Genomic DNA, 15,293 nt, shown 5'->3' with positions numbered 1-15,293 from the left:
AAACCAAAATATCAGCAGTCGAAGGTACTAGAGTACCACCTTTGTCTTTTGTGGTGTGCTCCCACATCCAGCGAGGAGCAGCCTTTCGTTCAACCTGCCCAGCTGCGCGAGGAGAGGCGTATTTATATAACCGACAGTTCATTTTAGAATGTGTGAGACATTAGAGCGATGTCAGGTGAGCGGGAGAGTCAGCTGATCATTCAAAATGGCGGTCAGTCTGTGGAGAACAAGTCCGACAGATGGTAGTGAAATGTGAATGGCCACTACACAAGGTAAGTTGGGGCACAACAGCACAGGCCTACGATGCATTGCTCGAGCCTGGAAGTCATGATTGTAATTGCGATCGTTTGCTGGGCGAAATTCATGTCCACATGAAATCCTAAATCGTGTGGCATGAATAAGTGTTGACAGCGAGGATGTATAACTACGTGACATGTTTGGTTCAGGCGATAAAGGCTTCCTATTGTATACATTGCACATCGGTTTATTTTCTGGACTAGGCAAAGAGCATTTGATTTATTGGCTTAACTGATCAACGAATGCTTGGATATGCCTTGCTGTTATGCTCCTTTTGTTATGATTTGGATATTGTGAGTCTCTGTATGTGTGGGAGTGTAGCTTGGAAATGGGACGTATCAGCTGTTCAAACCCTTTTTCTGCTTTTAAGACTTCTGTTCTTACAGGTTTTTCTGCCGTTTATTTATTTTTCTCTATTTTATGGATAGTATGCATTACCGGTACTTTTTTATCTGTTTAATTAGAAGGTGCTGGCCCCGCAGTGTAGGGGTAGCGTTCCTGCTTCTTACCCGGAGACCCCGGGTTCAATTCTTGGCCAGGTCAGGGATTTTTACCTGCATCTGAGGGCTGGTTCGAGGTCCACTCAGCCTACGTGTTTACAATTGAGGAGCTATCTGACAGTGAGATAGTGACCTCGGTCTTGAAAGCCAAGAATAACGGCCGAGAGGATCCATCGTGCTGACCACACGACACCTCATAATCTGTAGGCCTTCTGGCTGAGCAGCGGTTGCTTGATAGATCATGGTCATTCGGGGCTGTTGCACCCAGGGAGGAATTAGAAGGTAGCCATGCCAATCCATTTATTATGGTAGTTTAAGATTTTCATATTTTGTGCTTTTGGCGCATGACTTCTTGTTTAGACCCTCCTCCTCTTTTTACATTGGCAATGATCTTTTTCTGTTTCTTTTTGTTCTGTGGAGATTGTAATAAAAAAAGAGAGAGAGGGCCCTTTTTGTCGTGGCGCGTGGGAGGAAGATTTTGTTTCCTTGATATGATATTGGTGTTTTTAAGAAGAGAAAGAAGTACACATACATCGTTTTGGGTCATAGTTTGTAAGCGTGAAGGAAATGAGTAAAGTCAAAATATTGTATTGATGATAAAGATTGGTGTTGAGTGGAGAGAAATGTAATGTTTTGAGATATAACTTGACTAATCTTGAACAGGCTCTAAGAGTTTTGTACATTTAAAATTTTGTTTCTTTTGATCCATGTGGGTCACCTTCTTTGTTTTGTTTTTTCCCCTTGTTTAATTCTGATAAACGTTGGAATTTCCTTGTATCTCTCTTTTGATGTTACTTTACACGATAGCCTCCTACCTTGATGACTTTGGTTTTGAGAGGCATGAATCCAGCTCCTGATTGTTCGCTATCAGTTTCGGTCGGGTCCGATATTCTGCACCATTAAGATTGTATTTGGGCCTTTTGCATTTCCTCCACATCGATTACATTACATAAGTCAAGAAAAAAAGAGGTGGAGGTGGTGCAGTAGAAGTGGCATATTTAAATATGTATAGGCACAACAGCTAGTCAAGCTATAAATTTTGAAGTCGTCTGTTTTCAGAAACCAATCAGTTGAGGCCTTGGAGCGCAAGCTAGAGGAAAGGACACGACGGCTAGAGATGGTCGAAGTGGATCGTGGACAGTTGGAACTTGCTCTTGAAAAGTACAGAAATGAAGTGCAGGTGAGTCTATGAATGGATAATTTTTTTAAAAGCATTATTAAAATGGCTCAAAGTAGTTGCAGGGCAGGGCTGTAATCTTTCACACTTATTTACTAGAAGGGAGTAGAAATGTAGTAAGCAGTTTGGGTCATTCTGATGACGATCTAATAGCAGGCTGTGCTGAAAGCCTGCTGTCTAATGTCTTAGGGCTTACAAGGAAGTATATTGTGTTTAATATAAGCATAAGCATAAGCATTTCCATGATTGATTTCTGTCATTTGGAAAGAAACGTGAGGCGAATTGAATGTCAGATAGAAAACACAGAAATTGGAACAGGTGGATCTCTTCAAATACTTGGGATGTCTTTTCTCCCAGGGTGAAACAAGGTGTGTAATGCAGTGAGCTCGTAGTTGCGATCAATCATATTTTATAAGAAAGAGTTATTTTTACATTTGTCTGGAGTCCTACTCGTTGGCTGAATGTTCAGCGTACTGGCCTTCAGTTCAGTGGGTCCCGGGTTCGATTCCCGGCCGGGTCGAGGATTTTAACCTTCATTGTTTAATTCCAATGGCTCGGGGGCTGTGTGTTTGTGCTATCCCCAAAATCCTTGCAACTCACACTCCACACATAACACTATCCTCCACCACAATAAACACACAGTTACCTACACATAGTAGATGCTGCCCACCCTCATCGGAGGATCTGCCTTACAAGGGCTGTACTCGGCTAGAAATAGCCACATGAAGTTATTATTATTGGTCTGGAGTAAGGATAATTATCTTACTCGTATTTATTTATTTAGTGTATGGCTACATCACTAAAAATGAATATTTAAAATTATCTTGAATTACAAACTAATATGCAGGTCACGAATGTTGTAGATTTATCCCTCCATCATAACCAGGAATTCTCTTTAATCGACAGGGAAAGCTCTCGGAGGACATTCTTGAACTATGTAGTGAACATTCTGCTTTTCAGCACCACGGTCACAACTTGGAGAAGTTATTTTCTTCCACTTGTGCAGGAAATCGGCACACTTGCCAGTGGCTGTTCTTATTTGGTTAAGAACTGACTAGATCTTATGTGGTAATTCAAAGCCAGGTGGCTTGGTTGATATGCATGGCATCTTAAGTCGTAATACTAATAATCTGCCATGTTTGTCTCCAGCATTCATTAGTATTAAAGCCGTTGCCAACTAACATCTTTGCAGTTTCCAGTAGTAAGTGATGAGAGCGTAGTCTTCCTTGACTGATGACTGGGATGTCCGTGTTAACATGGAGATGAGAATTTTTCTGTAGATTTTTGTACTTCCGTGTAAGTTCACTTTCCTGCCGCATAGAAGGATGTGGCATGTTGCTAAATATGGGTAGCCAGAAAGTAGATGTAGGTCTGATTGTGGCAGTTACCTTATCCATAAGATGGAAGTAAGACATGAAAGTAGCAAGAATGGCTGTTGATACAAATGGTCGGGACAATGGCAGGAGGGTATTTGGAATGAGAAAGTAAAGATAAAATTAGGAATGAGGTCAATAGGTAAAACTGTGCTTCTAAACTGGCTTTGGTAGTTGGGTCATGTGAAGCGGATGGAGGAGGAAAGAATAATGGACTTGGCATGGAGGGTAAGATAAGCAGAGGGAGTCTAAGGCAACAATGATTAGGCTCAGATTTTAGTAATTTAAAGATGAGATGTATGAAGCTAAGCGTGGCCACAGAACTATGTGCAAGAATAGGATTGTGGAGGTGCATAGTTGATTCACAGAGGCTTGCAGACTGAAAAACATAACAGTCTGAAGCAACATAAATAAGAGACCATTTTTCCAAACAGGATGAACCCAAATGCTAAGAACTAAAGTGCAGAGCCACATGTTGACTAAACAAAATAAAACTTCCAGACCTGGTACAAGAAATTAAGAACACTGATACAATCAACATTCAGCCTTCTGCAAACATGTATACAGCAACTCCCACCATTTCACAGACATTTTGAATTAACCAATTTCGAATTATCAAGGTTCTACTGTACTTCAAAAAAGGGCATGAGATTAATTTATAAATACAGCTTTTTGAAACCCTTCATTAATATGTACAGAGAAACAAACATCTTACCTACCAGAATGCATAAGACATACTCTGAAGCACTACTGATGTACAAATTTAAAAATGGTATGATCTCCTTAAATACTGAAATTAGGTACAGGAAAGACATTCATAACTATCAAACTTGGTCAGTAGGTCAGATATACACTGGCCATGTATCTTCTTCAAGGTATGGAATAAAAAAATATAGCATCATATAACAAATTACCAACTGAGTTAAGGAGTAATAAAACATTTTCTCTATTTAAGAAGTTTTGTCTTTAGTCATTTATTACAAAAGTATATAGAAATGTATTAACACTTTCAACACTACCATATTTTAACACGGATCCTGGCTGTGAACTGGGTCTTTTTGCTAATTTTTAACGCGTTATTATGGAACAGCGAAACATATTACATGCCTGATTTTTGTACCATATGAAGGTGCCAACCGTCCAAAATGAAGATGTTAATCAACAAGTGAATATCTGAAGTAATTTAATTATACTAGTCTTATGAAAAACATGAAAAAATAGTACAGAATTTTTTTTTTACATTGAGGTTATACCAATAAGCTTGCTCAAACAATAAAAAATAATCATTTAATGTGACTACTTAGGCCACAAATAAACACAAATGCAATGGAATAAAATATTTACCTATTTAGGAATAGTTTGTTTTGGTATGGTATTCCTGAAAACATTGGACTATACACAGTCCTACTTTGCACTCCTTGCATTACCATCTACTCTCTTTTCTGACGTGCTTACCACTTTCCTTCTTGCCTCTGTCTGAGCATAGCTTGCAATAACGAGTAGCTTTCACACATATACAAAATTGTTGCAAAAAACCAATAAATTTTGTGAAGTTTTACTGCAGACCACCGGTGCCACATGGAATTTTCCTTCAGTTTGCCCTGACATTTCATTGCTGCAATTGTCGTACCTGCATATCTGTTAGTTTCTGTTTTTATATTTTTGATCAAATCGTCACTAAAAAAATTACTGAGACAATCCATTTCGTCACACCCCGCGCAAAACTGACTAGAACCAGATGCCGACTGGAAGACAGGTAGCTGTAGTTGGTCATCTGTTTCTGACCATTCATCATCAGTTTCAGATGATCTAGCAGATGTTCCCGGCACAGGTGAATCATCAGCCTGCGTCTCTTCGTCTGAACGAAAAAGATAAACCCACATTTCTGTAGGCAAAGTATTTCTATCATTTGTATTCGGAGTAAAATAATACAGCTAAACACTTACGTTCCAAAGTGACGTAATAAATACAAATCTTACCTGAACTATCGCTTGATACGTTATCCGGTTCGTAAGCAGGGTCGTAATCACTTTCATCCATCTCTGAACCCGCTTCTCCCGATAAAATATCACAATCATTGAGCCGGCGTGAAGACATGTTTACACAGAGTAACACAGCTGACAGCGTGACAGATTTGGCGCGCGCAGCACACGGCACACCGAGTGCTTCGGTAGAGGTCACGGCAAGGAGAAATACCCTGTTTATCGTTTCATTTCGAAATTCCCGAAAACTGCTGCATTCTAGTGGTCACTAGATGAACTATTACCTCCAACCAAGGGACGGGTACCGTACGTGATACGTGCAGCTGGATATAAACGCACGAGAAAATCACGCCCGTATCATATACGGGCGCCGTCCAGAAGCAGGAAAGCAGGGCGCCCGTATCCCGTACGGGCATAGTGCTGAAAGTGTTAATTATTATTGCCATAGTTAAATATACCATAACATGAATAATCCCCTACCGGGCGAGTTGGCCGTGCGCGTAGAGGCGCGCGGCTGTGAGCTTGCATCCGGGAGATAGCAGGTTCGAATCCCACTATCAGCAGCCCTGAAGATGGTTTTCCGTGGTTTCCCATTTTCACACCAGGCAAATGCTGGGGCTGTACCTTAATTAAGGCCACGGCCGCTTCCTTCCAACTCCTAGGCCTTTCCTATCCCATCGTCGCCATAAGACCTATCTGTGTCGGTGCGACGTAAAGCCCCTAGCAATAATCCCCTCACCCTAACTTTAAGAAGGCTGACTTTGAAAAAAAAAAGAGAAGCCAACATTGACGCAAATAAAACCCGCACCCCAATTTCGTGCCTCTTAATTATCTCCAGTGTACTGCCAATATTGTTGTGATCAACGTATATTATATTCTGAATATTAAACTTTTTTTTTTTTTTACCATTAATTGTAAAGCCAAAACTAGTAGACTAACAGATTAGTAGCTCATTGGGAGAATACTCAGAATAAATAAATAAATAAATAAATAAATAAATAAATAAATAAATAAATAAATAAATAATATTATTATTTATAACTTGAGTGTTTGGCATTCTAAGTATACATGAGCTCCCCTGTTTGATTCTCATACTATTTTGCTACACCTGAATATCATGCAACATTCACAAGTAATCATATTTCATTTTATTGCAGTCTCTGAAACGGACTTTGGATCTGGAGCGTGAAGACAGGAAAATGTTGGAGACAAATGCTCTTGCCATGATCCGTGACAGCAAAGCTAAGTGGGAACGTCGGCGGCAACAGGAAACAATGGAATTAAGAAAGCAAATTGAGGTGAGTACACTTATCCTTTACCCTAGTTCCTATCTTTTGTGGCAGACATTAAGGTTTAAAAGGAGAAACCTTTGCAAATACATTTTACTTCATTAACTTATCAGTGGTTTTGTTGAGAAATGATTTGCAGATACTTACATGAGTAACTTACTATCTTTAACAATTTTCTGAGCATCCAGAAAACAACCTATATAAATTATTTGCTGCAAATAATGCAGATTAGTTTTATGCTCTTTTCTGAAACGGTCTCATTTTGTGGATCAGTTTTCTCTTCACATTTCTTCCTCTTAATTTCAATGTAACATTTGTTATTAAAAGGGTCCATATGTTTATGATCTAATTTTTTTTAAATGACCTCTTGAAAATTCTCATTATTTGTGGTGTAAAACAATAAACTACTACTAAGTACTACTAAATAATTCATAAATTAATAATTGATGCATAACTGCAAACAAGTGTCTATGGTACATCTTTCAAGTTTTGTGAAAAATCCAAAGGTGTTGTTGCTTACTGAGTCGGGACATCTAGTATAATATAGCATAGATCCTCGTTCCATAAAAGTGATACTGCTATCTAATGTATAAATATTACAGACAGAGAAATACAATACCTGTTCTTAACTTCTCATGTTTATTACTCAAAGTAATGCAGGAATGACTAAAAATTACTGTGATCTGAAAACACTCTATATTGAAACAAAACATTTGAAGCAAATATCTTGGTATAATGCTACGACACACTATCTACTCAAAACACATTAGAAATTTAACATTCAAACAGGCTACTGAAAGAATGAATTACCATACCATTTCACTTTGAAGACATTTGAAGTGAATGTTACCACTCTCTACTAAGAAAAATTAAATCTTATAATTCTGAAATACTTTAATATTTACATAATGAAATAAAACCTTAGCATATTGAGCAGTGTAGGCTATTGATTCCAAATACACAGTTCAATAAAATTAGGGGAACATGTTTTTGAACGTATGCCATGCTCCACAAAACAATACCTCACACCCAGATATATTACCAACTAAACCTTTATTCTTTACTGTTGAAGTATACAAAAGAACATCGATGGATTCTTGTTCATTTTCAAAACACATACGGAAATGTCCAAATAGGGGCAAAAACGAAGTGAAAACAGTCCTCCAGGGTGGATTTTTATCACAGTTGGAGAGTTTCAGTATGATGTATGTCCTTCGCTAGCATTTATCACAGCTTGGCACTTACATGGCATACTCCGTGTAAGTCGACGGAGGTCACGTTGTGGTATCAGGCCCCATTCTTCAATGAGAGCCTGTTCGAGGCCTTGGAGAGTCTGTGGTGGAACAGGATGCCCATGAACACTTCTGTCAAGCTTATCTCACACATGATCGATAGGATTAAGGTCAGGAGTCGCTGCTCTATCTCTTCAATGTCCAATGTTTAAAATTTCCTCTGTTTAATTTTTGTCTCGTTTACTTTGTACTTCTGACATGATAAATAAATAAATAAATAAATAAATGTCCAGTTCTCACAAGACAGCTCTGGTGATCCGCGCTACATGAGCCCTGGCATTGTCGTGCATGAGTACGAATTAGCAACCAACACATGCTGTATATGACATATGGCTTTTAGTGCCGGCAGTGTCTGAGGACGAGTTCGGTTCGCCACGTGCAGGTCTTTTTGATTTGACACCCGTAGGTGACCTGCGCGTCGTGATAAGGATTGAAATAATGATGATGACACATACACCCAGCCCCCATGCCAGCGGAATTAACCAATGATGATTAAAATTCCTGACCCTGCCGGGAATCAAACCTGGGTCCCCTGTGACCAAAGGCCAGCATGCTAAGCATTTAGCCATGGAGCTGGACTTTCATAAAATAGTAGAAATGATAAATTTGAAGCTAATAATAATAATATGTGTTATTACCACTTACTACTCAAATTTTGTTACACATTTAGCATTTATAAGTAATCCTTGTTGAGAACTGCCAAGACATTCCGGATTTACTCACGTAAATTCCTCCGCCCCCTTTTAAAATTTTTTCAACCTCACAAAGGGAAAATTATGCGAATCTAAATTAAGAATGGAAATGAAAAAATCAATCATAATTACCTTTTTTAAGTTACAAAATTCATTTAGGCCTAGAATAGTACAAAATAATCAAAAATATATCTAACAGAATTTTAATAGAAAATCAAAGGCAATATTTTAATGTCACATGAGAATTCGCTGAAGATAGGAGCCAGATACCTGAACTAAATTAGAATTCTGTATTAGGTAAGATCTGTAAAATTGCCTACGCTAATATGTATTTCACTTCAGAGAAATAGACTTAGCATGTCATTCATCGTCACTTTCTTCCGAAGTCATTTGCGATGAATCACTCCCACACTTTTCCATCTCCCAGGTGTGAAGCTTCTCTGCCCCAGTAGTCCTCCTGACTATCGTACGCCGGATGTCCCCTTTTCAGTAATTGTAGTGTTTCTCAGTATATCAAAGAAAATCTGTATTTGATTTGCATTTCTGATTTGCGATAGCAGGTAATTGTACTCCCACCGCTTTCTAATTACAAATCTGCAGGATTTTTTCACTATAATCCTTCGGAAGTCACTGGCAGAGAGATGTCTTTCTTCGAAGAGGAAAAATGTTCCTTTTCATGAACCGACAAAGCCACCCTCTGCTTGCTTTAAAATCAGGAATTTTCAAGGTTCTTGCTACTACAGCCTTTAACTGGAGCATCTGATGGGAAATTGAAAAGCCATCATTTCTCAATTGATTTATGTAAGAAACAACTTCCTTTTCAATTTCTCAATGCATCCCGGTTTGGTCCCCAAAATGACAAAGTTGTTTTCTTGGTACACTGTAATTCTTTCTGCTTCCGCCAGTAACGCACGTGTGATGGTGCTACGGAAAATTCACGAGATGCAGCATGATTGCCGTTATTTTTGGCAAATTCTATTACGGACAGTTCAAATTGTGCGTCGTAACTACTGGTTTTCTTTCCCATCACGTCACTAACAAACAATTCGCACAACAATTCACACGTAAGAACACCGTTGCAAGCAATTGCTGTGCGTGTCAGCTGATAACAAGGGTGAGTTATGGCTAGCAGTCACAGGCGTGTTCTGGCCCGGGTGCTGGAATTTTGAGTAATGTCACTTTCTCCTCTCCTGGCATGGGAAGCATGAACCCGAATTTCTAAACTAGTTTCAGATTTCCATATGAATCACGAAGACAAGTCCGTGTGGTTGAAACTGTGGATAAAACAAGAGGGGGGAAAATGTGCAATTATATTATTTTTCTAAATTTTTGTTCTAAAAATCGGGGAGGTAAAGTACGCGAGTAAATACTGTTGTTGGTTTTGAGATTCATGTAGAAACTGTGATATTTTTCACTGATACTTCAACATCTCTTCCAATTAAAAAAAAAATTTTAGGGTCATCTGAGTAAATAGGGACCATGTGAAAAATTGAAATAATGTTTGCTAGTGTTTACATTTTTCAAGTGACATTATCGGGAAATAAGTGAATGGAATCGGAGTATTGCGAGATGTGCTCACTTACAGGTCAGAAGGTTCATCTAGCATAAATTTAATCCATTATGGGTCTGTGATTTTAAGTCTTTTATTTTTGACAGTGCTCCGTCTCACTGGTTCAATATCTTTCAAATTTTCCCTGCTCATTTCAATGATTTTGAAGTCCTGCGAAATGTATATCGTATGGAAGAAAACTGTTCCTAACAGAAAATTTTTGGATGTACCGCATCAAAGAAGCCTTTAGGTACAAATTTTCTGCACGTTCCAAGATTTAGCCAATTGTTATTTTGACCTATAAATCTGTCTAACCACAAAATTAATTTCCTGTGCTGAGGACTTTCAGATTGAAAATTTTCCGGGATATGTTTAAGTATGCATAATGCTATTTCTGTTGGTCCTCATTTTCCTGTGATTAATTCTGCAAGCTGAAAGTAATTTTTATTTTGTTCCAAATCATGCACAGCAAAGTTGTAGGTGTACAGTGGAAGCTGATAGTACATGGAAGAATATGCAAGTGTTGGACAGAAAAGAACTCGCTGGAGATCTACACAAAGAACTGTTGTATTTGTATTTATTTTGGCAATTTTGCTATTATTATGCATAACTTTGTATGCCTGATCAGTTTTGAAGTAATACAACATACTTTCTGTTGATTTTTTTCCCTGTTCGTTTTCAGTTACAGCAGAAGACAATTTATTGTACACTAAGTTTCAAAATTTACTTTAAGATTTCTTTGACCACCTTGGATACATTTGTAAGATATTGAAAAGATGTGCATTAATTTATTTTTGCAGACTTGCAGAAGGCCTAATTTGTAACAAAATATGGCTGATTTTCTGGGAGTTGTATTGGTTTTCCCCTTCTTTTACCTCTCGAATTCCTGCACCTTATTTAATTGAATTTAGAAGAGGGACTAATCATCAAAGGATAACTTATAATAAGAGACAGAGGCCTAGATTTTAGGCTCATTTAAACAAGCATCATCATAACTTACAACTGTCAAAGAAGTACGAGAGTTTCTCTTCGGAAATCAATTGTTTGCACCCTGGCCTTTTACATTTACAGCAAAACTATCTGTTGGTTTTCTGTGTTCTTCAGCACTCTTACCTCGTTTGCTGATGTAAGCCTTTCCACCATTTCATAGCTGTTTTCGTTGGACATCATTACTTTCACTTGGATTATTTTTTTCTTTTTCTTCTGTCCTTGGTCATCTTCTTTATGACACTTGGCGGTAGGTGCACATGATCATTGCTATTATCAGATTGCACGTTTATTTTGGTAATAAAGCATTCACTTTCCAAGACAGAGTAACAATGGGTGTGTATTGTAGAACGTATGGTTTCTGTGGTGGTTGTAGCTTGGCATGAGGGAAGCAGGCACATTACTTTCATGTTTGACATAGACCCGTGTTCTGCGATTGTCAAAGCATGTTTCACTTCAGAATTTTCTGCGTAGCAATGTCATCTATTACCATAAGCTAAGTTTAAGTGTATAGATAGATGAAGCAGGTGCCATAGACCTTTTTTCTACAAATAACTCTGTAAATAAAAGTAAAATAGACCTTTATTCCGTTCGGAAGTCTTCTGAAAATATACTGTCTATTTGACACCCTTCATTTTTATCCAACACAAATTTTCTTTTCTTTCTAACTGTGTAGTCAGGTTCACCTCTTATATTGGATATACAATCTGCAGAGACAGGCATTTAAAGGATGGTTCCTGTCGTGCACCAATGAAGATCTTCTGCATTACAAGGCATAGAAAGCAGCAGCCAAGGCTACTTACTGTGGCTATGTATATGCTAAATTGGACTTGCCTGAAGGAGAAAATAAAAACTACCATTTGGCCTGTACATATCAAGCAACTCTGGACCTTGGACATGCCAAGCACATTAAGGACGAAGACTGGCATCTCCTCTAAGACTCATGTCCAATGTCCTTGAAGGTATTTTATACCTACTGCCAGATACGAATAAGAGGCCACTACTGTGGAGAACAGGCACCTTTTGCACCGGTTCACTGAAGTACAGACACTGCTGAAGATAGTTCCTCTACTTTATCTGGAATTGAGATGTGGCACCCTCATAAGGTGCTAATGCTGGCCCAGCCAGGACAAAGGGTGAGTGGTAGAGGAGTAACATCTCTTTAAAAAACCGTGATCCAACTGGCCTGGCTGGTAGCCATGAGAATTAATGTACCGTAAAACCTCCTTAAGACGTTTCTGCAGGGGACAACATGGACTGTGATTGGTTCTTTCAAGGTCACCTGCTCGCACTCTTCCTCTCTCCACACTCCACGCAGATGTTCTATGATCATTAACTAGCTGAACCTGATCCAGTCTTGTGTTGTGCTCTTTAGTTTTTTTTATGGCTATTTTAAACAAATGCAGGTATCAGTCTTCTTCGAACGAAATGCGATTAGGAGCCAGTGGTATGTGGATCACCATAACAGGTTCAAACTGGATAATCTATGGAATTCTTCAAGGAGTACCATATTAACTTACATAACCAGCACTCCAGTTTTCTTTACTTAAGATCTGGAGAAACTGAAGTATTTATTGCACAGTACTACCCTTCTGACTTCTGATAAATGCCATTCCAGATATTGTATTCTCGAGCTTGTATTGTAATAGGTGAGAATTTCATCATCTTTGTTGAAGCACAGTTCCCAGCCCCATATCTCTTTTGTTTCATTAGTCATTTACATTAACTGATCACTTGCACACAGTTAGTAGAGTTATACATTTTATTCATGTATCTTTTTAAATGTTTAAAATTTTTTTAAAGGCTCGAAACAAGCAAATAGAGGAACTTGGTTCACTGAAACAAGATATGGTCTCCAAGGTGCAGAAGTTAACAGATGAACTAGAGGCTGCTCGGTCTGAAACCAGACGTATGCAGGAACTACTGGAACAAAGTCAGGACAAGATTGCTAAGGTAAGAAATGCAAAGGAAATTCCTATTTGATATATTTTAAAAATTCATTTGATTTTTAGTATTACCACAGAGTTTAGAAATGTTTTCAGATTAAATGTGTCGTTTACCAGTTGTTTGTTGTCTCTGCCCAGGTAACAGACCATCCCTAATGAAAATTTTAAAATTTAATTTTTACTTACGAAATGAAATGTATGCTGCTTTGACTTTCTGAACCATCAGTGGAATCAAGTTGTGCTAGAAGCTGAGTCACTTTGTTCTAATTTCTCACAAGGACAACCATGATCTGAATCCCGGTTCAGACGTGTCAAATTCCCCCCTCCCCCAACTTAAACGGGAAATACTCGATCTTTCATCCTTTTCACCTCATCGCTGAGATTATTCTCCCGATTTTGAGAGCGGCTTTGTATTTTTGTATTGTTTAAAAATCTTACACGTTTACTCGGTTCTGCCGATAGCTGGAGAGAATTGATATTCAGTAATCATTCATCCAAGACAGATGAAATCAACTAATGATGTTGTTGAACACAACACAGTCTAAAGCAATACTTGCTTGTAATTTCCACATAGCTGTGCTGAGTGTGATATACTTTTTAGCACATTTACAAAATCAATGCTTCATGAAAAGAAAATTTTTGAAGAGATTTTACCTCAAAATTTGTTCAGCAATGCAAATGCTTTGTGCAAGAATTGAGGTCAGGGTTTCAGAAGAGGGCTAAGTCATCTACAGTGTTGAATGATTAGCATAAGTCACTTAGTACTTAGCCGGGCTGAGTGGCTCAGACTGTTGAGGAGCTGGCCTTCTGACCCCCAACTTGGCAGGTTTGATCCTGTCTCAGTCTGGTGGTATTTGAAAGTGCTCAGATACATCAGCCTTGTGTCAGTAGATATACTGGCACTTAAAATAATTCCTGCAGAACTAAATTTGGGCACCTCATTGTCTCTGAAAACCGTGAAAGTAGTTAGTGCGACATAAAGCAAATAACATTATATTACTTAGTATTTAGGAAATTGAAGGATGAGGAGTTAACAGGTAGCATATACGGACCCTCTTTGGAGGCATCCCTGCCCAGGGAGTGATGCCCTGCCTATGTGTGTCCCAGAGCACACTGGCCAGTGTGTGTAACATCCAGGGTTACGAGTGAAGACCTCAACGGAATCTTCAGCAGAGGAGGTGGACTTCTGAACGGTGGAGATTGCGGATGAGGCAGCCCTTGCCCAGGCAGCACTTTTGGCAGAGAAGGCAACCTTCAGAATGGCAGAGATGGGGGATGTGGCAACCCATCCTCTCTGGGGTTAATTAGAAGAGGATACCAACGCTGCTGCCTTAGAGAAGTGGCAGGTGACTGCCAAAGGCTAAGGGAGAAAACCCTAACACAAACTCCTCTCCAGTGTTAGGCTTAGCAAGCCAGCTGGCGAGTAATTTGGATTGCTTTCAAAACTAAAACGAGCCTCGGAAAGAAAAACAAATACCAGACTGACAAATCTTCTCGTACATTTGGGACGTATGATGACCGAAAGGCTGATGATCTTTTACAATGTTATGCAAGGAAATCCCAAATCAAGAAAATCAAATACAGGATTGGGACACTAAACATCCTTACATTGACAAGTAAATGTGAAGAACTGGTGGATTTCATGGGGAGGAGGAAACTTTTGCATCCTTGGCATAAGTGAGACAAAATGGAAAGGCAGAGGAGTAAAACAACTGAGGAAAGGATATAAACTTCACTGGATGGGTAACAAAACCAATTTGGTGTCAGATTTGTATTGAGAGAAGATGTAGATGCTGTAAGTGAAGTGATATATGTGCATGACAGAATCATCAAACTGAAGGTCTCCTTCAATAAGGAGGTGTTAACAGTCATACAGGTATATGCCCCACAGTCGGGATGTGATGAAGAAAAGGAGCAATTTCGATCTGACCAGGAAAGCTACTGAAGGAGTGGAGAATGTGTTAGTGATGAGTGATCTGAATGCACAAGTGGGAACAGACAGACTTGGGTATGAAAATGTGTTGGGCCTACATGGTTTTGATACCAGAAACCAGGAAGGTGAACAACTTCTAGATTTTTGTGTGAGAAATGGCTTAAAAATAAATAACACCTTCATAAGACCTAAGAAACAAAATCGACAAAATCAGGAAACTCACAAACAAGCAAACCAGACTGCAAATCAGAATCAACAGACAGACAATAGGAAGGG

The 15,293-nt window shown here is 38.8% G+C and overlaps 1 protein-coding gene across 1 annotated transcript in view; it reads left to right on the top strand.

Moving 5' to 3' along the window:
* The window catches only part of sti (sticky), a 252,717-nt gene that overhangs the window by 40,466 nt on the left and 196,958 nt on the right, over nt 1–15,293 (top strand). The window contains exons 7-9 of the mRNA XM_068230935.1: nt 1,857–1,977; nt 6,487–6,627; nt 12,942–13,091. Coding sequence (XP_068087036.1) covers nt 1,857–1,977; nt 6,487–6,627; nt 12,942–13,091 — 412 coding nt within the window. The remainder of the gene's footprint in view (nt 1–1,856; nt 1,978–6,486; nt 6,628–12,941; nt 13,092–15,293) is intronic.

The sequence above is a fragment of the Anabrus simplex genome, chromosome X, assembly GCF_040414725.1.
Source record: "Anabrus simplex isolate iqAnaSimp1 chromosome X, ASM4041472v1, whole genome shotgun sequence".
Lineage (NCBI taxonomy): Eukaryota > Metazoa > Arthropoda > Insecta > Orthoptera > Tettigoniidae > Anabrus > Anabrus simplex.
The sequence above is the reverse complement of the archived record's forward strand: the minus strand, read 5'-3'. Positions and strand labels throughout refer to the sequence as shown.